Below are 22361 nucleotides of genomic sequence, written 5' to 3'. Positions count from 1 at the left end.
TAAGAAGCATTACAAAACCAAATCCGCACAACTGGTTTATTGGCTCTTCATCAAAACACTCAGCCCAGGTGGAAGAAAGGGACAGGCTAGAAGTAAGTGCAGCTTTACTTAAAGCCTCCCCTCCACCCTGGAAGGGGGGAAAAAATTCCTCTGATATCCTACATATATTAGCCAGGTGGGGGAAATTTTCCTTTTTTGGAAAGCAGACTTTAGATAGAACCTCAGATACCTGGATTCCAAAATGGAAGTTACTTTTCCCTCATATGGCTTCTTTATCAAGACAATAAGAACTGGCCCAATCCCCTTAGCTCCTAAACAAGAGAGAGGAACAGTGTAATATCGCTTTACTGGAGACTTGGGATTGCTTTACCCTTCCAGAGACACTGAGGCACCATAAGTTAGACAGGGAATGGAGCCCTAGCTCACAAGGCATAGCCAAAGATAAAAAATCCCAGCAATTCTTAGTTTAGTTTCCAGAAGGAGACAGGCATGTAAGGTTCAGTTCCTGGAGTCCGGCTAGCCAACTCCTGGGGATCTCCCTTACCCCTCAGCATCTCCTAATTGAGAAGCTCATTCCAGATTCCTGAGTTCTCTCTCCCTGGAGAGCCAGAACTATTAGGGCAGGGGAGGCAGGGAGGCGGACATAAACAAGACTTGCCCCAGGGGATGGAGCATGGATCAAACCAAATAAATAAGTTAGGGAGCTGGTCTCATGTATGGTGCACCTCATGGAACATGAGTTCACGGGGGATGACTGTTTCTGGACCAAACTTGGTGGATGCTCGGCGCTCAAAGGCAGCAACATTCTGTTTAACAACCTCGTCGAAGAACATGGTGGCCAGCTGAGAATGGAGCAGTGATCGAAACTCAAAGGAAACCTGGGGATGGGGGCAAAAGGAGACAAACCCTCACTTTAACATGGATAACTTCCCTGAACAAATTCAATGATGCTGTTCTTCACAGCTTTTAACCCACAGCTTTAATTCAGTAACCATTCAAAAATAAATATGGGGGGCAGCTAGGTGGTGCAGTGGATAGAGCACAGGCCCTGGAGTCAGGAAGATCTGAGTTCAAATGTGGCCTCAGACACATAATAAATACTTCCTAGCTGTATGACTCTGGGCAAGTCACTTAACCCCAACTGCCTCACTAAAAAAAAAAAGCTATGCAGTAGGCAGAACAAAAGTGTGATTTCAATCATGGAGTAGTCCCCTAGGAAGCATGCCATATATATATATATATTTTTATATAGTTTACTGTATGTACCAGGCACTATGTCAGGTGCTTTGCAATTATCTAAAGATCCTCAGGACAACCCTGGGAAGGAGGTGCTATTGTCCCCCAATTTACAGGTGAGGAAACAGGCAAATGAGTTAAATGTCACACAGCTAGTAAGTATCTGAAGCTGGATCTGAACTTAAGTCCTGACTCCAGGCCCAGCACTAAAAGAAACAAAATCCCTGGTGGCCACATTGATTTAGAAAACCACAAGTTAACTATGTTATTTTGTTAAATACTTCCCAATTAGATTTTAAGCTGATTCAGCTTGCACTGGGGAGTTTTGTTGACAGCTGAGCAGCCACAGAGTTTGACACCTTTGGCCTAGGTGGTAGTTGGAACTTAGCACAGTGCCCGGCACATTAAATAAATAAAAATGCTTGCTGAATTGACTTGAGACAAAGAACTAACAGTACCATCCACCATTTCCCAGCCACAGCGCCTTGACTCACCGAAAAGTCCACAGTGCAAGTTCGGGAGTAAGCAGGAAGACCAGGGCTGAATCTCCAGATGGTTTCTAAATGGTTGAAGAGTTTGCCATCAGTGCAGACAGCCTGGTAAAAAGACGGGTTGTCAGTCAATGTATAAATTACACTGGGCAAAGCCCAAAATATGAAATGAAAATTACAAAGTAAATATAAACTAGTAATTTAAATTAGCAAAGGAAAAGAAAATAACTTGTCCCCTTACTACCCCGCCTCCCCAAGTTTGATGGTATAAAGTTAAGAATGGAGCAGTACCTTACCTTGACCATGTGAGGCTTGACCATGGAGACAGCTGAAGTATAACGTTCCACAATAGGTGGGAAGCCAACCTCCAACTGGGCCTTCAGGTGACCTTTTCGGCTGGACACCACTAGGGACTTCTTACACCAAGGCACAAACTCCTTGTACTCCTGGACATTGGACACCACTTCATACATCTCCTGCATTGAGTACCTGGGGGGCAATTTGGGGGGGGGTTCAAAGAGAGGGGCCAAGGATCTAGGTATGGGGTCCAGCTCCTGCCAATTCTTACCATTGACTGGTATACAGACATGTTTACACAACCCATCCATCCCAGGGATATGGAGATCAGCTGACCTCCCCAAATCATAATGGCAAATTCCCCTCATTCCAAACCAAGAGAACACATTAAAGATCAGGCCAATGCTGCACTCAGAATTGGGAAAAGCTTGTTTAATCCTCAGGCCACTGGGAAATATTCAGGTGTCTTGTGGCAAGGCAGTACTGTCCTGACCACTGATAATTATGTAGAGGTTGAAGGAAATAGGAGTAGGAAAAATGGCATCAATGGCCTGGAACTGTGACAACAAAATAATTTATTGTAAGGTCTAGATTCTAGAAGGGTCAATTATTTAATCTTTGTATTTCTGCTCTGTGGGTAGTACTCAGATCTTTGAAGTGAATCATTATATAGGTTATGCCAGGTGAGCAGGAGGCAAAGCATGACCATGGTGGGAGATGCAGTAAACTTTTCGACGGATCAGTGTGGGATACCCTATTTTTTTTTTTAACACCAGGGATCAAGGGGAAGGGCAGGGGATTCTCACCCCATAATCCTGCGTTCGGAGTATGCCTTGCGCTTGTTGGTGAATGGGGAAGCGAAGCCCATAAAAGAACGCCTGTGGGAAAGCCCAGCCTCAGCCCCCAAGGCCTCGGTAGCTTTGGGCAGCAAGAGGCTGCATGAAGACAAGAGCCTGAGGGGGAGAGGAAGGAGGCAGCGTCAGCCTGCCCAGGCGGGGCTGGTTGCAAAGCTCAGGGCGCCCCCTGCAACGAGCGGCGAGTCAACTACATGCCCGTCTGCGGTCGGGCCCGGATGAGGGGGGTCTTCCCAGGGGAAAGGTCAGCTGGGCGAGCTCCCTGATCCCCGCCCCCAGCACCAGCTGCAACCCGCCGGGGCCCCTTGCCAAGCGGTCACGAGTGCTAAAGGTCGGGGGTGGCTGAGGACAGGACCGGGGGAGGAGCTCGGGTGCTGGCCGAGTAAGAGGGCTGAGGCGCGGGGCCGAAGCGGAGCCCCCCGGGCCTGGACCACGCCAGACACGCTCGGTTCCGTCGGGCCCACCAGGCGCGTGGAGAGGCGGCGGCACACAGGGACAGGCATCGCAGCTCCGCAGCCGCCCCGCAACCGGTCCCCCCAACCCGCTCCAGCTCAGACGAGAGAGCGGCCTCACCTCATTGACTGCAGCGCTCTTAGAGGACCCGGGGGCGGGGCGGGCTGCGCGCCCTGCCGGAGGCAGCAGCAGCGCCGGGCCGCCGCGCGCGTTCCAGCTGGGAGCCGCCGCGCGCCCGCCAACGCCATGCGCGCTGCGCGCTCCTGCCTTTCCTGCAGACTGGGAGCGGCAGCCCGGTAGGGGAGAAGCCCCGGAGGGAGATCAGGCCTAGAAGGGCAGGGGGCTGTGCTTCGCAACCACTCCTCCCGGTCAGCCCGCTTGGCTGAGACTGAAGCCGGCGTCCTCTGCAGCTCCAATTCGGGTCCCCGGGTCACGTCACGCCGTTGCCATGCTACAGAGGGTGGATGAAAGGTGGAGGAAGGACGGGGATCGCGGAGACTTCTGGGGATTGTAGTTTCATAGGCTCATAGGTTAAAGGCAAGGGGTTGCCTCTCTGTCTTGATGTTCCCACGTGGGCCACATCGCTCGGTTCTCTTTTGCACGACCCTATGACGTCACCTAACAGCGTTTGGAGTTCTGAGGCGTGGACTTGCTCGGTCCGAGGACTGTGGGGGTGTGGCGGTTCAAATGGATGCTCCTATCCTCAGGTCTCCCTGTAGCTCAATTCAATGCCATCACTTCACCAGATAAGTTATTCACGCTAACCTGGACTTTGCTGCGCTTTGGCCGCGGTGGTGCAGTCGAATGGCGCGGTGTTCTTGAGAAACCAGGGCTTCATTGTGTGTGCCTGCATGTCTTGGAAAGCTAGCCTTCTCAACCACAGCAAGCCTCAGCGACGTCAGCCCTGGGCGATGCTAGCCGGCTGCAGGACCGGACATGGCTAACCTCCTGCAGTGCCGGGCAAGGCTAGGCAACAGTTTAGCGCCTCTGCCAATTCAGCTAAGGTGTCCTCAGGCAAAAAATAGCACCAACCTCCTCCCTCCCTCCTTCCCGCCACCTGTGGCTTTTCAAAGCTTTCCTTATCAGTCTTTCTGTCTCCTGGGTTCAAGGAAAAGGTCCAGGAGTACAACTTGAACATATTCATATGTACTCAGAAAACTATTAAGAATAGTAAAGGCTCTATCTCTAATCATCTCAGTCCCCCATACAGCCTATGCTGGGGAGAAAAAATAAACACTAAAATCTCCTCTGTTCCTTTTCGCCATCTAGTTTTGTTGTTTTTCCTTAATTGTAAATAGCGTAGGCATGAAAACAGAGCTTCCAAAATGCTGGTTGGCAATCGAGGAAGAAACAAAGAGCTTTTCTCCATCCCTCCCCCAACCCCAAATCTGAATCCGAGGGGAAAACAGAAAATGAGTAATGAACCAGTGAATGGAAGTGGTTCCCCAACTGCAGGGGTAGAGGGGTGTAGCAAAGCCCTAATGATCCAGGGATATCGGGGACCCAAGATCATCATTACAACTATCCTCTGCTGTTTCAGCCCCAATCAGTTTTACTCCTCCGGATAGTCTTAGCTTGTCCACCTCTCATTGGCATGTGGCCAACAACATTCTCCTCCATCCCACCCCCACCCATCCAGATCTGAGCAGCTTCACAGATCACGTGGCTGGTAGCCGCGGGAAATCATTCTCGCTCTCAGTTCAAAATGAATGAACCAAAAAGCGTTTAAGAGCACTATGTGGAAAACATCGTGTCATCCAAAGATGGAGAGATAGCAACGGGGTAGTGGATGAGACCCAAATCATCACAGTTACCCACTACTAGGAATATAGCAAGAGGAAAACAGTATCTGATTTCCAGTAGCTCACATTTTTAAAATAAGATTTTGGTTTTTTACATCACCATAATTTTCCCCAATGCCCTTTCCCCTTCACCGCCCAGAGAGTTATCCCATATAACAATATTTTTAAAGAAAAGAAAGAAAAATTAGCACAACCGATCAATACATGAGAAAAACTCTGAAAATATGTGTAATGTACCACACTTGTGGACCTGCACCTGCAAAGGGCTGGATGAGGATATCTTCTCATATCTCTTCTTTTGAGCCGTGTTTGTTCTTTATAATTTTGTAACATTCACTTTTGAGTATTTTGAAAAGTTCTTTCCAGTTACATTGTTGTAGTTATTGTATGTATTATTTCTTGGCTCTACTTACTTCACTCTGCCTCAGTTCATATAGCTCTTTACATACTTCTCTGTATTTAGCATTTGCAGCACAGTAATATTCCATTACATTCATGTACCACAGTTTGTTTATGTATTCTTCAGTCTATGGGCATCTTCTTTGCTTCTTATTCCTTGCTGTCACAAAAAGTGCCACCATTGCTGTTCCCAGGACTGTTGGGCACTAGGTCCTAGGCTGTCCCTTACAAAAGCCAGAGGAAATTGGGAAAATCTGGGTAATGTCTGTCTACCCATAGGAAGACATTTCTGGCTTACCAAGTCTCCATAATATTATCTGAGAAAGAGAGGGGATCTATGCTGTAATAGAAGGAAAACTTTCTTGGTGGCCAAAAAAATTTTTAGTCCTTTACAAAATCATCTGAGGACTACTTGAAATCTGCAAATGTATGTTACAATCATCAAAATAAATATCATTTAAAATAACAAGAGTGATTATCTCAATAACTCAGGTAATCATCTCATAGGAACATCTACATCAGGTACATGTTACCATTATATGAACAATGTAACAGCTTAGTGGCTAGGTGTCTAAATTACATGCAGGATATTCCAATCTCTTTTTTTGTTCTTGGCATATGGGAATACTCATATATACACAAGTATATATGAGCATGATTCTTTTTTTTTAGCTTTAAATATTTTATTTTTTTCCAATTACATATAAGCAATTCTTAACATTCATTTTTTAAAATTTCAAGTTCTAAATTCTCTCCCTCCCTCCAACCTTCTTCCCTCATTGAAAAGGTAAGCAATCTGATATGTTATGCATGTTCAGTAATGCAAAACATATTTCCATATTAGTCATGTTGTGAAAGAAAACAGAGACAAAACAATAAAAAAAATAAAGTAAAAAATAGTATGCTTCAATCTACAATCAGACTCCGTAAGTTCTTCCCCTGGAGGTGGATAGCATTTTTCATCATAAGTCCTTCAGAACTGTCTGGATCTTTGAATTGCTGATATTAGCTAGGGCATGCCCAGCTGATCCTCATACAATATTGCTGTTACCATGTACAATGTTCTCCTGGCTCTACTCACTTCACTTTGCATCACTTCATATAAGTCTTCCCATGTTTTTCTGAAAGCATCCTGCTCATCATTTCTTATAGCACAATGGTATTTTGTCATAATCACATACTACAACTTGTTTAGCTATTCCCCGATTGATTGGCGTCCCCTCAATGTCCAATTCTTTGCCACCACAAAAAGAGAAAAGCAGTATAGTTCTCAACAAATTTGTGATAATAGCCACAAAATCCTAGAAAAGCTCAGTGGTTGACATGACCAATCCAATAGGGCTTTTATGTCCTCTGGGCCAGAGAGCATGTATTGTTATGATTCTATGTGACCCATATAATTGAGAGAGGTTCTGAAAAATTATTGTTGTTGTTCAGTCATGTCTGTTTTCATGATCCCATGGACCATAGTATGACAGACCCTTCTATCCTCCACTATCTTTCAAAATCTGCCCAAGTTCATGTTTGTTATTGCCATGATACTGTCTACTATTCTCATCCTCTGCATCATCTTTTCTTTTTACCTTCAATCTTTCCCAACATCAGGGTCTTTTCCAGTGAGTACAGTCTTCTCATTATGTGGCCAAAGTATTTAAGCTGTGGCTTCAGTATTTGACCTTCCAGTGAATAGCCTGAATTAATTTCTTTAAGTATTGACTGATTTTATCTCCTTGCTGTCTAAGGCACTCTCAAAAGTCTTCTCCAGCACCACAATTCAAAAGCAACAATTTTGGGGTGCTCAGCTTTCCTTATACTCCAACTCTCATAGCCATTCATTGGTACTGGAAAAACCATAGCTTTTTAGTTATGCTGTTCAGATTTGCCATAGCTTTCTTTCTAAGGAGTAAGCATCTCTCAATTTCATGGCTGTAGTTGCTGTCTGCAGTGACCTTTGAACCCAAGAGTATAAAATCTGACACTGCTTCCATTTCTTCTCCTTCTCTTTGTCAGGAAGTGACCAGTTGCTATGATTTTTTTTTTGTTAAGCTTCAAGCCAGCTTTTATATTCTCTTCTTTCACCCTCATCAAAATGCTTCTTAAGAATGATGAGCAGGATGCTCTCAGAAAAACCTAGAAAGACTTACAGAAGCTGATGCAAAGTGATATGTACTATGTGCAAAGTAACAGCAATATTGTAAGATGATCAGCTGTGAATGATTTAGCTCTTCTCAGCAATACAGTGATCCAAGACAACTTTGAAGGACTTATGCTATCCATCTCCAGAGAAAGAACTGATGGTGTCTGAATACAGATTGAAGCATACTTTATTTTTCTTCAGCTTTGTTTGTCTGTGTTTTCTTTGACAACATGACTAATATGGATTGTTTTTAAAAGGCTACTTAAAAATTTATTTATTTATTTATTGTTAGGCAATTGGGGTTAAGTGACTTGCCCAGGGTCACACAGTGAAAAAAAAAAGGGGGGGTTGAGATCTGAGGACAACTACAAGTGGCTCCAGTCATAATGAAGTGACTTCCTAAAGGAAGTTCAGCTCTGGATTCAGCTGGTGACTAAAGGAAAGTCTGATGCTGCAAAGGCCAATAATTGCATAGGAACCTGGAACTGTAAGATCCATGAACCAAAGTAAGCTGGATATGGTCAAACAGGCAATGGAAAGATTAAATATTGACATCTTGGGTGTCAGTGAACTAAAATGGATGGAAATAGGTGGATTGAATTCAGATGATCAATATATATACTACTATGGGCAAGAATCCCTTAGAAGAAATGGAGTAGCCTTCATACTCAATAAAAGGGTGAGAAGAGCAGTAATGGGGTATAATCTCAAAAAAAACCAAATGATACCTCTTCAAATCCAAGACAAACCATTCAACATTACAGCAGTACAAGTCTATGCTCCAACCACTGATGCCAAAGAGGCCAAAGTTGATCAGTACAATGAAGACCTACAACATCTAAAAATAACACCAGAAAAGAGATGTCTCATTCATCATAGGGGTTTGGAATGCTACAAAATGAAATCAAAACATAATTAGAATAACAAACAAGTTTGGCCTTGGAGTACAAAATGAAGTAGGGCAGAGACTAATAGAATTGTGTTAATCTTATGTAATGTGTTTTTCCCAATTACATGTAAAAATAATTTTAACTTTTTTTTTCACATTTTGAGTTCCAAATTCTCTCCCTCCTCCCACCCCATTGAGAAGGCAAGCAATTTTGATGTAGGTTATACATGTGTAGTCATTCAAAACACATTTCCATATAAAATCATTCTGTGAAAGAAAACACAGACCAAAAAAAAAAAACAAGAAAATTAAGAATAAGTATCTTTGATCTGCTTTCAGGCTCTACCAGTTCTTTCTCTGGAGATGCACAGTCCTTTGGATCATTGTATTGCTAAGAACAGCTAAGTTGTTAATAGCAGATCATTATACAATATTGCTGTTATTGTGTACAGTGTTCTCCTGGTTCTGCTCACTTCACTTTGCATCACTTCATATGAGTCTTTCCATGTTTTTCTGAGAGCATTCTGTTCATCACTTCTTGCTTTTTTTTTTTTTGGTGAGGCAATTGGGGTTAAGTGACTTGCCCAGGGTCACACAGCTAGTAAGTGTCAAGTGTCTGAGGTCAGCTGTTTATTACTTCTTAAAGCATAATAGTATTCCATCACAATCACATACAACTTGTTCAGCCATTCCCAATTGATGACATAATTCTTTGCTACCACTAAAAAAGCTTCTATAAATATGTTTGTACACATACGTCTTTTTCCTTTTTGGTTTTTTTTTGTCACTTTGGAATACAGACCTAGTAGTGGTATTGCCTGGTGAAAGGTTATGCATAGTTTTATAGCACTTTGGTCCTACTTCCTAATTGCTCTCCTGAATGGTTGAATCAGTATACAACTTCACTTAAAGTATGTTAGTGTTTTAATTTTCCCATATCCCCTCCAACATTTGTCATTTTCTTATTCTGTCATATTAGCAAATCTGACAGGTGTGAGGTAGTAGCTCAGAGTTGTTTTAATTTGCATTTCTTTCATCAATAGTGATTTAGAGCATTTTTTCATATGACTATAGATAGCTTTGATTACCTTGTCTGAAAACTGCGTGTTCATGTCCTTTGACCATTTATCAATTGAGGAATGGCTCTAATTTCTATAAATTTGACTCAGTTTTCTATAGATTTGAGAAATGAGGTCCCTTTTTTTAGCTTTTATTTAGTATTTTATTTTTCCCCAGTTACATGTAAAGACAATTTTTAACATTTGTTTTTAAAACTTTGAGTTCCAAATTCTCCCCCATCCTCCCTTATCACCCCCCTTCATTGAGAAGGCAAGCCATTCCATGTAGGTTATACATGTGTAGTCATGCAAAACATGTATATAATAGTCATGTTGTAAAAGAAAACATAGACAAAAAAACTGAAGAAAAATAAAGTTAAAAAAAAAGTATGCTTCAATCTGTATTCAGACACCATCGATTCTTTCTCTGGGGATGGATAGCATTTTTCATCATCAAAGTTGTCTTGGATCCTTGTATTGCTGAGAATAGCTAAGTCATTCATGGCTGATCATCTTACAATATTGCTGTTACTTTGTACTCAGTACATTTTATTTTGCATCAGCCCATGCAAGTCTTTCCAGGTTTTTCTGAGAGCTTCTAGATCATCAGAGAAATGAAGTCTTTATTAGAGAAACTCACTGTAAATTTTTTTTTCACAATAGGGATTACAAACTACGTATTTCCCTTCACCTTATTTCCCCCCTGTTTATCATTCTTTCTCTTTTTACCCTGTCCATTCTCAAAAGTATTTTGCTTCTTTTACCTCTCCCAAACTGTCCTCCATTCTATCAACTCATCCTTCCCCTATTTTCTCTTATCCCCTTCCCTTTCTACTTTCCTGTATGGCAAGTAGATTTCTACACATAACTGAGTGTGTATATCTATCCCTTTTTGAGCCAATTCCTATGAAAGTAAGGTTCATGTGCTCCTCTCCCCACTTCCTCCATTTCCCTCTTTACTGTAAAATCTCTTTCAGGCCTCTTTCATGTCAGATAATTTATCCCATTCTACCTCTCCCTTTCCCCTTCTCCATCTGCCTTCTTCTTTTTCATCCCTAGTTAATCATACCATCACATTCAACTCACACCTCTGCTTTCTGTCTATGTATACTCCTTCTAACTGCCCTAATAATGGGGAAGTTTTTAGGAGTTATAAATATCATTTCCCCATGTAGAAATACAGTTTAACGTTATTGAATCCCTTATGATTTCTCTTTCCTATTTACCTTTTTATGCTTTTTTTTTTTGCATCTTGTATTTGAAAGTCAAATTTTCTATTCAGCTCTAGTCTTTTCATCTGGGATGCTTGAAAATCCTCTATTTCATTGAATTTCCATTTTTTCACCTGAAGGATTATACTCCATTTTGCTGGGTAGGTGACTCTTGTTTATAATCCTAGCTCTTTTGCCCTCTGGAATATCATATTCCAAGTCCTCTGATCTTTTAAGATAGAAGCTGCCAAATCTTGTGTTATCCTGGCTGTGGCTCTATGATATTTGAATTATTTCTTTTTGACTGTTTGCAGTATTTTCTCTTTGATCTGGGAGGTCTGGAATTTAGCTATAGTATTCCTGGGACTTTTCATTTTGGTATCTCTTTCAGAAGATGAACAGTGGATTCTTTCCATTCTGGTTCTAAAATATCAGGGCAGTTTTCCTTGATAATTTCTTTCTTTCTTTCTTTCTTTCTTTCTTTCTTTCTTTCTTTCTTTCTTTCTTTCTTTCTTTCTTTCTTTCTTTCTTTCTTTCTATGAGGCAATCAGGGTTAAGTGACTTGCCCAGGGTCACACAGCTAGTAACTGTCAAGTGTGTGTGGCCGAATTTGAACTCAGGTCCTCGTGGCTCCAAGGCTGGAGCTCTATCCACTGCACCACCTAGCTGTCCCCATTCCTTGATAATTTCTTGAAAGATGATATCTAGACTCTTTTTTTGAGCATGACTTTCAAGTAGTCCAATGATTCTTAAAATATCTTTCTTGGATCTATTTTCCAGGTCAGTTATTTTTCCAGTGAGATATTTCATATTTTCTTCTTTTTTTTCATTCTTTTGATTTTGTTTGATTTTTCTTGATATCTCATAAAGTCATTAGCTTCCATTTGGTCCATTTTAATTTTTAAGGAATTATTTTCCTTTTTTAATTAATTTATTTTGATTTATCAACAATCACTTCCATGTGCTTTTGAGCTTAAAATTTTTCTCCCCCTCCTTTCCCACCACCCTCCCCAAGACGGTGCACAATCTGATATAGGCTATACATATACAAGGAATTATTTTCTTCAGTGAGATTTTGTACTTCCTTTTCCATTTGGCCAATTTTACTTTTTAAAGAGTTCTTCTCTTTAGTGAATTTTTGTATATCTTTTTCCATTTGGTCAATTCTGCTTTTCAAGGCATTCTTCTCTTCATTGGATTTTTGTGCCTCTTTTACCATTTGGGCTATTCTGCTTTTTAAGGTGTATTTTCTTCAGTATTTTTTTCTTTTGTGCTTCCTTTACCAAACTGTTGACTCTTTTTTCATGAATTTTCTTGCATCACTCTCATTTCTCTTCCCAGTTTTTCCTCTACCTCTCTTACTTGATTTTTTAAATCCTTTTTGAGCTTTTACATGACCAATTCATATTTTTCTCTGAGACTTTAGATGCAGGAATTTTAACTTTGTTGTCTTCTCCTAAGTGTGTATTTTGATCTTCCTTGTCACTTTCTATAGTCAGAATTTTTTTTTTTGTTTTTTGCTCATTTTTCAGCCTATTTCTTGACTTTTTACTCTATGCTAAAGTGGGGCTTCTGCTTCCCAAGTGGAGGGGCACTGTTCCAAGCTTCAGGGCTTTTGTGCAGCTGTTTTCAGTAGTAATTCTGGGGACCCATAAGTTTTTGGGTCTTCCAAGGTGGTCTGATCTAGGGAGACATGTGTTTACTACTCTCCTGTACTGTACACTGGTTTGTGAGTGACCACAAGCACTCCTTTAAACCCTGGAACTGTGACCAGGGTCCCTGCTTCCCTGTGGCCAAAAGCTCTGCTGTGTTAGTGCTCCTCTTTGAACTGGGACTGAGATCCAGGACTGCAACCCTGATCCAAGTATAGGCAATGCAACAGAGTCCTGCCCCTGGTGCCAGCAAAGGGACCCCTGTAAATCTCCTTCTGATCATCTGTGAGCTGAGAGGTCTGAAAACTGCCACTGCTGCCACTGATTCAGTCCCCCCAAGGCCTGCTCCTGTTTTGCTGGGGCCCGGTTTACACTGGCGCCACCTGCTCTGTACTGCGTTCTTCTTTCATGCTGGTGCAACAGACCTTTTCTGAGCCCTTCTAAGTTGTCTTGGCTGGAAAATTTTTTCACTCTGTCTTTTTGTGGGTTCTACTGCTCTGCAATTTGTTTAGAGTCATTATGTTAAAGTATTTGGAAGGATTTGGGGGAGAGCTCAGGTGAATCCCTGCCTTTACTCTACTATCTTGCCTAATAGAGTTTTGTTAAGCTAATTCACTGGTCATAGCAAATACTCTTTATTTATTTATTTATTTTTTTAAAAATTTATTCATTCTGGTGAGGCAGTCAGGGTTAAGTGATTTGCCCAGGGTCACACAGATAACATTATGTGTGTGAGGTCAGATTTGAACTCAGGTCCTCCTGACTTCAAGGCTAGAGTTCTATCCACTGTGCCACCTAACTGCCCCTAATAGCCAATACTCTTTTTCAACAACCCAAAAGGTGGATTCTACATATGGATATCAGTAGATGTCAGTCACCAGATGGATTATATACTTTGTAACCAAAGGTGGAAAGCTCTTCACAATCAGTTAAAACAAGATCATGAGCTTCTTGTTGCAAAATTCAGACTTAAGTTGAAGAAAGTAGGGAAAACCATCAGACTATACAGGTATGACCTAAATAACATCCCTTATGAGTATGAAGTGGAGGTGAGGAATAGATTTAAGGGATTAGATCTGGTAGATATAGTGCCTGAAGAACTGTGGACAGACATGTGCGATATTGTACAGGAGTCTGCAACAAAAAACATTTCAAAGAAAAAGAGCAAGAAAGCAAAACAGCTGTTTGAAAAATTAGCATTTGCCAATTGAAGGTTTCAGACAAGCTTCCTCTAGTTGATCCAATACTTTCATCAGTCTCTTTCAATGTCTTTCCAAAGACAGCGAGTTTGTAAATACACCAACCCTTCTAGGTAATTCATATCTCTGATCAATTTCTTCATCAGCCATTAGAAAGTGGCAAGTACCCCAGTAGTATGGTGGCAAATGTTTAAAAACTGTCTCTGGGGTGGGAGAAGTATATTCATGAGACATTTTAAAGTTTAAATATGCATTATTAACATTTTCTCTGTCACTTTACTGTCTGAATAATCAATAAAACAATATATCAAGCCCTGATTGGTAGCCTTTGATGATTTCCAAGGTATAAATGCTTACACTGAAAATTTAATTTCAACTTCTGAGAGCCAGTTCAAGCTGACATGGCCTTATGTTCCCCTGAGATGAATTGAAGCATACATTTGAACTAGTAAAATTTTATATGGGTAGATAAATGTAGTTTTTTCTTTGTCTTCTTCTGCCATAACAATTTGATAGTATCCACACTGTAAATCCAACACTGAGAACCACTGGATGACTGAGGGAGAGTGAGGGCAAGCTGAATTCTTGGCATGGTGTACTGATTCACTTTAGCTCTCATGTTCAACATCCAATAGCCTACACGCTTTCATATCTTCCCATCGTTCTTTCATGTCAATACTATAGGTGATGCATAAAGACATCTGGCCTCTGTGATGATGTCATTGACCAGCAGTTCTTACAGATGGTTTCTGAACTCTTCCATCACAAATAAAAGAATTTTTATCACCTTTTTTGGAGTGGTTAGTACTGTACATTGGTCCTTAGGTACATCTTCTATCCCACTCACACAATGAAAATACTTTATCCTTCTCCTGAGCTTTAGCCTCAACCAACCCCTTCATCCTTCTAGTACTGGGAAGTCAACAAAATTAAACTTTTCAGAATCCCGTTCTGAGTTTGAAAATCCACAATGTTCACTGTCACCACATCCCTCTCTCCTCCTACAGACTTCTGCCCATGTTGCTCAAAGGGTAAAAGTATGTAGGGTGCCAGGATTTGCTAGTAATAAGCTAGATTTGGTTTCAGTCAGTGAAGACACTCTAGTAATGGTTAACCTTGGCAAACTAGAGCTGTGGTGTCCACTTTCCTATGAAACCAACAACTTCTTTAGGAAGCTTCAAGCTTATCACTTTAATTTATCTTGATGGGGATAGTCTTTGCCCCTCAGTCCACCAAGTCCTAACCCTTTCATAAGCCATAAAGGCACTTTCTTTAAATGCCTCTCATAGACTGATTGGAATGGAACAGTCTATTAAGAGGCCACTTTTCTAACTTAAGATTCTTGCTAATATGCTGCACTGATTTTATCATACGAGTGAGCCAAACTTCTCATGGTTGTTCCCCAAGGGCATCCCAAATCCCCAAGTGGTTCCCAGGATAATCATAATTACATAAACATCTGAAAAATAGAAAAGATAAAAAGAATAAAGAAAATTCTTCCAAAAACAGAAAACAAAAACAAAACCAAAAGCTAAACTAAGATTCAGCACAAACTTTGAAGCATCAAGGAAAAAGAATGAGTGTCTCCACCGTCCATTTTGTAAACCCACTTAAAAGGCAATTAAAATAATAAAAGAAAGCATTTTTAAAAAATAGTTAACATTAGGGGCAGCTAGATGGCACAGTGGATGCAGCTCCAGTCTTGGAGTCAGGAGCACCTGAGTTCAAATCTGGCCTCAGACACTTGATACTTACTAGCTGTGTAACCCTGGGCAAGTCACTTAACCCCAATTGCTTCACCAAAAAACAAAAATAAAATAAAATAAAATAAAATAAAAATAGTTAACATTCAAAAAACATAAGAGAAAAAATTTAAAAATCCAAGAAAAACTCCCACAAATAATGGCCCCCATGTTACAGGGGCATATATTAACTGGCTGGAGCTAGTGAGAACCTAGGCTTCCTGGGGCAGCCAGGTGGCGCAGTGAATAGAGCCCGGGCCCTGAAGTCAGGAGGACCTGAGTTCAAATCTGGCCTCAGACCGAACACTTGACACTTACTAGCTGTGTGACCCTGGGCAAGTCACTTAACCCCAATTGCCTAAAAAAAAAAAAAGAACCTAGGCTTCCATAACAGGTAGATGTGGGCCAGATGACTTTGCTAACAAGTTGGGTCAGTAGCAACAGCAAACTTCAGCTCCTTCAGAGCACAGCAAAGCTGACCATAGCAGTAAGCCTTACCCCCTTCAAGGCCGAGGTTCCCTCAAAGACAGCACCAAACCCACCCACCTCCAAGGCTTTGGGCTTCCTCATCAGTCCCTCTATCTCACTGGATTCAAAAAGGAAAAGGCCAAGGTACGATCTGAATATGAATTTAATTAACAATAACAAATGCTTTATCATTGGCTCTACCTCCACCTAGTCTATGCTAGGAAAAAATAAAGATCTCTTTCCCTTTTAGGGTTAAACTTCTCTCTTTCCAGACCACGCTACATATTCATGGGTGTATGGGACGTTGAGGAGGACCGGTGCCTCTGATTTGAGAGCTTGCTGAACTCTTCTCGTGACTATTCATCCACCTTTGGTGTCTACCTGATTCACCCAGCTCTCACCCATGGCTCTAAGCCACATGTAGCATGTGCAGAGACCACACCCCATAATGCCACCTTGTCAGATGACCTAAACCAGGTGGAGGGTAACTGACAGGCCTCAGACTTGTGGGTGAGTTAGGAGAATGTCTACCTCAAGCATATGGAGGTGGACTAGGCGGAGGAGAACAAAGACACCAAGGTCATCCACTGCATCTCGGGCCTTCACAAGTCATCTTGACTTTTGTCCTGCCGCTGGACTTTGATGATTCAGGAAGAGAGAGCGAGGCTGAGGGCTTTACGCAGCTCTGTCTCACTTCAGTCCGATTCATGCACAAGTCAAGACATCACCCTGTGACGTCATCGGTTCTCTTTGGAAACAAAAGACAAGCAGCAACAATGACACATACATGGGCAACAGACCCAAAGTTCTATCTCATGTTGCTGCTGTTGTGCATGTAGGTGTGTTTTTAATAGCTGTAAATAGCAAAGCAACAAAAGGAAGCATGGAATGAAGCTTCTGAAATGCTAGCCTCTTTGACAGCCAAAAAAGAGGACAGAAGACCTTTCTTTCCTCAAAGACCCTCCACCCACTGGATCAGAGGGGAAAACATTATTAAATTAACAGTGGACAGGTAAATGGGAAACAAGCACTTCTGGGATGGAGGGGCTAGCAAGAGGGCTGTGGATGGGAGCTGGATTGTCTCACCAAATGTTGTTTTGGCTTAATCTACTCTACATTTCTCTGGCTGGATCCAGCTTTTCTGTCTCTCTCTTTTCCCCTTTTTTTTTTTCACTCGGCAATGATGTTAAATGATTTGCCCAAGGTCACACAGCTAGTAAGTATCATGTGTCTGAGGCTGGATTTGAACTCAGGTTTTCCTGAATCCAGGGCCAGTGCTCTATCCAGTGCGCCGCCGAGCTGCCGCCAGCTCTCTTGTCTCTTACCAACATCTTTGGTCAGTGATTCTCATCTTCTACCAACCTGATCACTGTCCTCTAACTGTAGCCATCTGATGAAAAATGGCCACAAGCTCCACACTCTAGACAGTCCAGATTGAAGTCCATGAGGGCTTTTTGTCTGCAGTCCTCCAAGGCTGCTAGAGAGGGTTTGTGAGCCTGGATGACTGGGAAGATGGTGATACCCTTGATAGTAATAGGGAAGTTCAGAAGAGGGGAGAGTTTGGAGGGAAATATAATGAGTTCAGTTTTGAATATGTTGAGTTTAAGATGTCTACAGAACATCTAAAAGGCAACTGGAGACATGAGACTGGAGGTCAGAGGTTAGGGTTAGATGAGTAGATCTGAGAGTAATACGCATAGAGTTGATCATTGAAACCATGGAAGCTGATGAGATCAAGTGAAATAGTATAGAGGGGGAAGAGAAGAAAAACCTGGACAGAGCAATGGTTAATGGGCGTTGTTGTTGTTTGTCCTTTGCCCTCAAAAAGGACCATGACATCAGGAAGATGATGCCATGACTTGCAAGTGAACTGGATTTAAGTAAGGGAGAGCTATGCAAAGTCACCAGCCTCACTTTCTCCTCCAGAGCCGTCTGGGTCCAGTAATAAGATTTAGATCAGGATGACTGGAGATGGCCCCCTTAATGGGTGTGACCTGGATAAAGATTTAGGAAACAGAGGAGTGGTCAGACAGGCGTAAGGAGAGCTGGGAGAGAGCAGAGCCATGAAAACCTAGAGAAAAGAGAGTATCAAGGAGAAGAGGGTGATTGACAGTGTCAAAGGTCAAGAAGTATGCGGATTGAGAGGCCATTAGATTGCACAATTAAGAGAGCATCAATAGCTTTGGAGAAAGTTGCTTCCATTGAAGGAGGAGGTCAGAAGCCAGACTCTAAAGAATTGAAAGGGAGGGGCAATTGGGTGGCCCAGTGGATAGAGCTCCAGCCTTGGAGTCAGAAGGACCTGAGTTCAAATCTGGCCTCTGACACTTGACACTTACAAGCTGTGTGACCCTGGGCAAGTCATTTAGCCCGAACTGTCTCACCAAAAAAAGGAAAAAAAAAAGAATTGAAAGGAGAGTGAGACAGAGATGGAGGAGATAGTGGCAGAAAGCTTGTGGAGATGTGAGATAAGGATGGGGGGGTGGAGAAGGCACTTTTAGTGAATGGACTCAGTTTTGTTTTGTTTTTCAAAATATAAGGAAAGGTTTTCAGCTGAGAGGGTTAGAAAGGAGGAGGGATAGAAGGTTCAAGGAGGGATGAAAAGGTTTGGAAAAACTGCTGTGGTTCATGAGATAATGAATCAATTAGAGATTGCCTTGCTGCATTGAGGGCCCACAGCTCATGTTCTCTTGCCTGGCTAGGCACTCCTGCCCCTGTGACCTAGAATAATGCAGTTGGGACACAATCTCTGGTCATGGAATAGAACAAAATTAACTGGAGTATAGGATTGAACCCCTGTCCTCATTTGCATTGTATTCTGATTTAACTACAACAGATTTCCTTAGATTCTATCTCCCCGTAGTTCTGCCAGGCCAATTTGTTTGCTATCCTCCCCAAAAATTGCATTTTCCTTTGGGGGCCGCTAGGTGGCCCAGTGCATAGAGCACTGGCCCTGAAGTCAGGAGGACCTGCGTTCAAATGTGACCTCAGACCAAACACTTGACACTTACTGTGTGACCCTGGGCAAGTCATTTAACCCCAACTGCTTAAAAGAATTTTTTAAAAATTATATTTGCTAATTACTGCCCCTTGTACTTTTACTCCTAAATTTCCTGCTCCTTCTCTGCCAATTCACCTTTACCAGTTCAAGTCCTGATTCAAAACTTATCTCCTCCAAGAAGCCTTCCCTGATTAACTTTACTCCAATTCGATTACCTCAATCTTATTTATATCATCACTCAATGCTTTCCTTTATGGTTTATGTTATTTTAACTAGCATTTTATATTTTACTTTAAACATCCTTTATTTGTTTCTTATGTGTTTATCTCCTCAACAAGATTATAAACTATAGAACTAACTTTATCTTCTTTTGTACCTCCCCCCCAATAACAAATAAAATACAGTGCTTTACACGCAGTAGGTTCTCAAAACCATTTATTAATCCAAAAACGAATAACTAAATGAAAACTTAGGCACAGAAACAGCAAAACACTTGCCTTGAATTCTATTTCACTAATTCTGAAATAGAATCCAGTCTCTAGAGAGAAGTCTTTTCAAGCTTCTTTGAGCCTGAAGTTTCAAACTTGAGTATCCTGACTCCCACTTACCGCCCCCCACCCCCACCCCAGGTTCTTTTCACTGGACTCAGGAAAAAAAAGTCTCTACAATCTATGTTCCTTTTTCTTTCATTGGGGAATCTCCTTCCTGTGCTGTTTGATGATTAAAATAACTCCTCCTCTTCTTCCAGCTGCCCATGGAACTCAGTAAGTGTCTTCTATTCACCTTCACCCCATCCCTGACCCAGGCATGTGAACTGTGTTCATCCTCTGACTAGCGTTCCTCATATTTCCTGGGGGCTATTTTGGGCCACGTCTTTGGGCCAGTCCTCTAGTGATACAGCTCTCCTCCGGAAGTTGTCCTTCCTCCCCTAGTCCATCCACTCCTCTTCTTGTCTCAAACTCTTCATCATATATCAATATATAAATATATACATTGTTAAGAGCTGAAAAAGACCTTAGAGATTATCCAGTCAAAATACCGCATGCTGCAAGTGAAACATCTCAGAGATTCCAAGTCACGTGCTCAAGATTACATAGCTAGGAAATCATGGAGGTTGAGACTGTGTCTCCTGAATCCATTAGAATTCAATGTACTTTTTACTTCATAATGCTGCTTCCTAAGCATGTCATCAATTTTTTTTACATGTTTATATGGTGGATGCTATGCAAAACAATCTACAATTTATACAAAATATCCTCATGGTGCTGAGGATCTTGGATATCAAACTGAGAAGATTCCTGTTCATAAGATAATCATAAGCTAATCAAGTAATTAGGATGCACACATATCAAAAAAATACACAAATGAATGCAATATAAAGGTCCTGTAGTATATATGGCCTTTATATGCCTTGGGGGGGATGTTTTTAGTCCAACTCCCACCTACACTGAAGAGTTGGGTCCCCTGAGTGTTCACCAGGTATATATTTCCCTTAGCGTTCTAAAGGTACCCCTAAGGAGGAAATGAGTATCTTTCTAATAATACTAAGGGCTCGAACTCATGTTCCAGGGAATCATTGATATCATTAAACCAATTAACAACAATTAACTTTTACAAAGCAATACTCACTAAGAAAACATAGGAAGAATAGAAATACAAAACATTTTCCCCAATAGCTAGGACCCAGCCCAGTAATATATTGTTCTCTCATGGAGTCATTAACTTCTATGTGGTCCATTCTAATTTTCAAGGATTTTGTTGCTTAGGTAAGTTTTGTACCCCTTGTGCTAAGCTGTTAATTCTCTAAGGCTTTTCTCATAGGTCTCACTTCTTTTCCAATTTTTCCTCGAACACTCTCATTTATAAAATAATTTTGTGACTCTTAAAAAAACCCAAAACAAACCACAATCATTTTGCCTCATTTCTTCCAAGAATTCTAGTTGAACTTGTGCCTAAATTGTGTTTTACCTTGAGCCTATATGCATGTAGATGTTTTGGAGACATTCTTTTCTTCTCAGTTTGTGTCTTGGGTATCCCTGTCACCATAACAGCTCTTTGTGGTAAGATTCTATTTTTCTTTGCTCATTCTTACTGAAATCTAGCCTTACTTCTGGATTTCAGACTCTGTGTTAGGGCTTTGATACAAGGCAAAGTCTCATTGCTTTCTTTGTGGTCTGAGTCTGGCAACCTCCTAATCTGGGTTTGGGTCTGAGCAACAGAACTGTGGACTTGCCCCTGGTTGGAGCTCCAGTAGAAAGCTGCAAGATTCAACTACTATCAGCAACCCAAAAAAAATCTGCGTATTCAGAGTGATAGATTGCAAGCTCTTCTTTGTCTTCAGGCTAGTCTGGAGGTAGGATCTGAGATCATGCTATACTGCCAGGGTCAGAGCCACACAGCTGCTGTTTGCTCCTGTTCCTCCTCCTTCTCTACTACAGAACCTCAGCCCTCAACTACTGCTTGTCCTGGATTCTAGGCCCAGGTCATCTTCTCAGTCTGCACCGGATCTATGACCCAGCACTGGAATACGAGGGACAGACCTTCCAAGTGGCATCTCTACTTGCTCTTTGGACAGTATCAGGCCCTTTGTGATAGATCTGGGAGCTCTTCTTGACCTAGTGTGCAGACACTGACCCTCATTCAGTCCCTGCACTAGAAGGCTCTGCATTATGCCTTCCTAGCTAGACTCTGTCCCCAGTATCTGAAGACATTTCTGTTCTCCTCTACCAACCTGGGCTGGAAAAATTACTCAGTGATTTTTTCTTCTTGGATTTCCCCATCAGGATTCAGTCAGGTACATTTTCTAGATGTTTGTAGAGTAGTTGTGAAAAGATGAGTTATGCTGCTTTCTCTTACTCTACCATCTTGGTGGGCCCCTGAGCAATGTATTTACTGTGAAGCTTAATTGCTGAGTCCTACAAGCAAGGAAGTATTTTGGTCCATTCGCTATAACACATTTCAGAAGTAAATTTAATGTGGTGAAAGTTTTGTACTCTCCCCAGAGATCCAGGTAGCATAGGGGAAATTGTGTCCTCCAACTGTTTGGGAGGGGGGGGAATGTTTTGTACCTCTTTGAAGTATGTGCATCTTAACTCTCTGACCGGGTTATAATCTTGTAAAAAGGGTCTTCCCAGCTTTCTTCCCAGGAAGACACAGTTTGGTGGAAAGAGCATTAATTTGGAGTCAGAAGACTTGAGTTGAAATCCCAACTCTGTTACTAGTTGTGTGACGTTGGACAAGATATTTTACCCGTGGGCCTCAGTTTTCCCTTCTGTAAAATGTACTAGATGACTGAAAGTGAGATCTAGGTTCAAATCCCACCACTGACACTACTTGTGTGACCTGTAGGGCCAGTCCTTTAACCACGCAGTTTCCTCATCTGTAAAATGAAGAGATTGACCTAGAAGGCCCTGGGTTCCCTTCCAGTTCTGAAATTATACTCGGTCATATGCCTGGTAAGTTTGTTCCAGTTTTA

At 41.8% G+C, this 22361-nt stretch overlaps 1 protein-coding gene across 2 annotated transcripts; it reads right to left on the bottom strand.

Moving 5' to 3' along the window:
- Window positions 1-22: 22 nt before the first annotated feature.
- Window positions 23-3858, bottom strand: COQ10A (coenzyme Q10A). Of its 2 annotated transcripts, XM_020990029.2 has the most exons (5): window positions 3452-3858; window positions 2831-2977; window positions 2024-2216; window positions 1731-1832; window positions 23-878 (listed from the first exon to the last, which is right to left on the bottom strand). In XM_020990029.2, the coding sequence occupies exons 1-5, from the start codon at window positions 3577-3579 to the stop codon at window positions 711-713; spliced, it is 738 nt and encodes a 245-aa protein (XP_020845688.1). In that variant the 5' UTR covers window positions 3580-3858; the 3' UTR covers window positions 23-710. The 2 variants fall into 2 exon arrangements, with proteins under 2 accessions (XP_020845688.1, XP_020845689.1); XM_020990030.2 differs by lacking the exon at window positions 2831-2977 and having other exon boundaries at window positions 3452-3857.
- Between the last annotated feature and the right edge of the window lie 18503 nt (window positions 3859-22361).

Source organism: Phascolarctos cinereus, unplaced genomic scaffold (genome assembly GCF_003287225.1).
Source record: "Phascolarctos cinereus isolate Bilbo 61053 unplaced genomic scaffold, phaCin_HiC Scaffold_1;HRSCAF=81, whole genome shotgun sequence".
NCBI lineage: Eukaryota > Metazoa > Chordata > Mammalia > Diprotodontia > Phascolarctidae > Phascolarctos > Phascolarctos cinereus.
Note: the sequence above shows the minus strand (reverse complement) of the source record. Positions and strands in the feature narration are given on the sequence as shown.

Excerpts from the sequence above, each read along its gene's own strand:
- COQ10A (XM_020990029.2), bottom strand. The coding sequence starts at position 3,579 with ATGGCGTTGGCGGGCGCGCGGCGGCTCCCAGCTGGAACGCGCGCGGCG. Across the intron at positions 2,978-3,451 it reads AGAGCGCTGCAGTCAATGAG|GCTCTTGTCTTCATGCAGCC; the intron begins GTGAGGCCGCTC and ends TCTCCCCCTCAG. Across the intron at positions 1,833-2,023 it reads TCAAGCCTCACATGGTCAAG|GCTGTCTGCACTGATGGCAA; the intron begins GTAAGGTACTGC and ends TCTTTTTACCAG.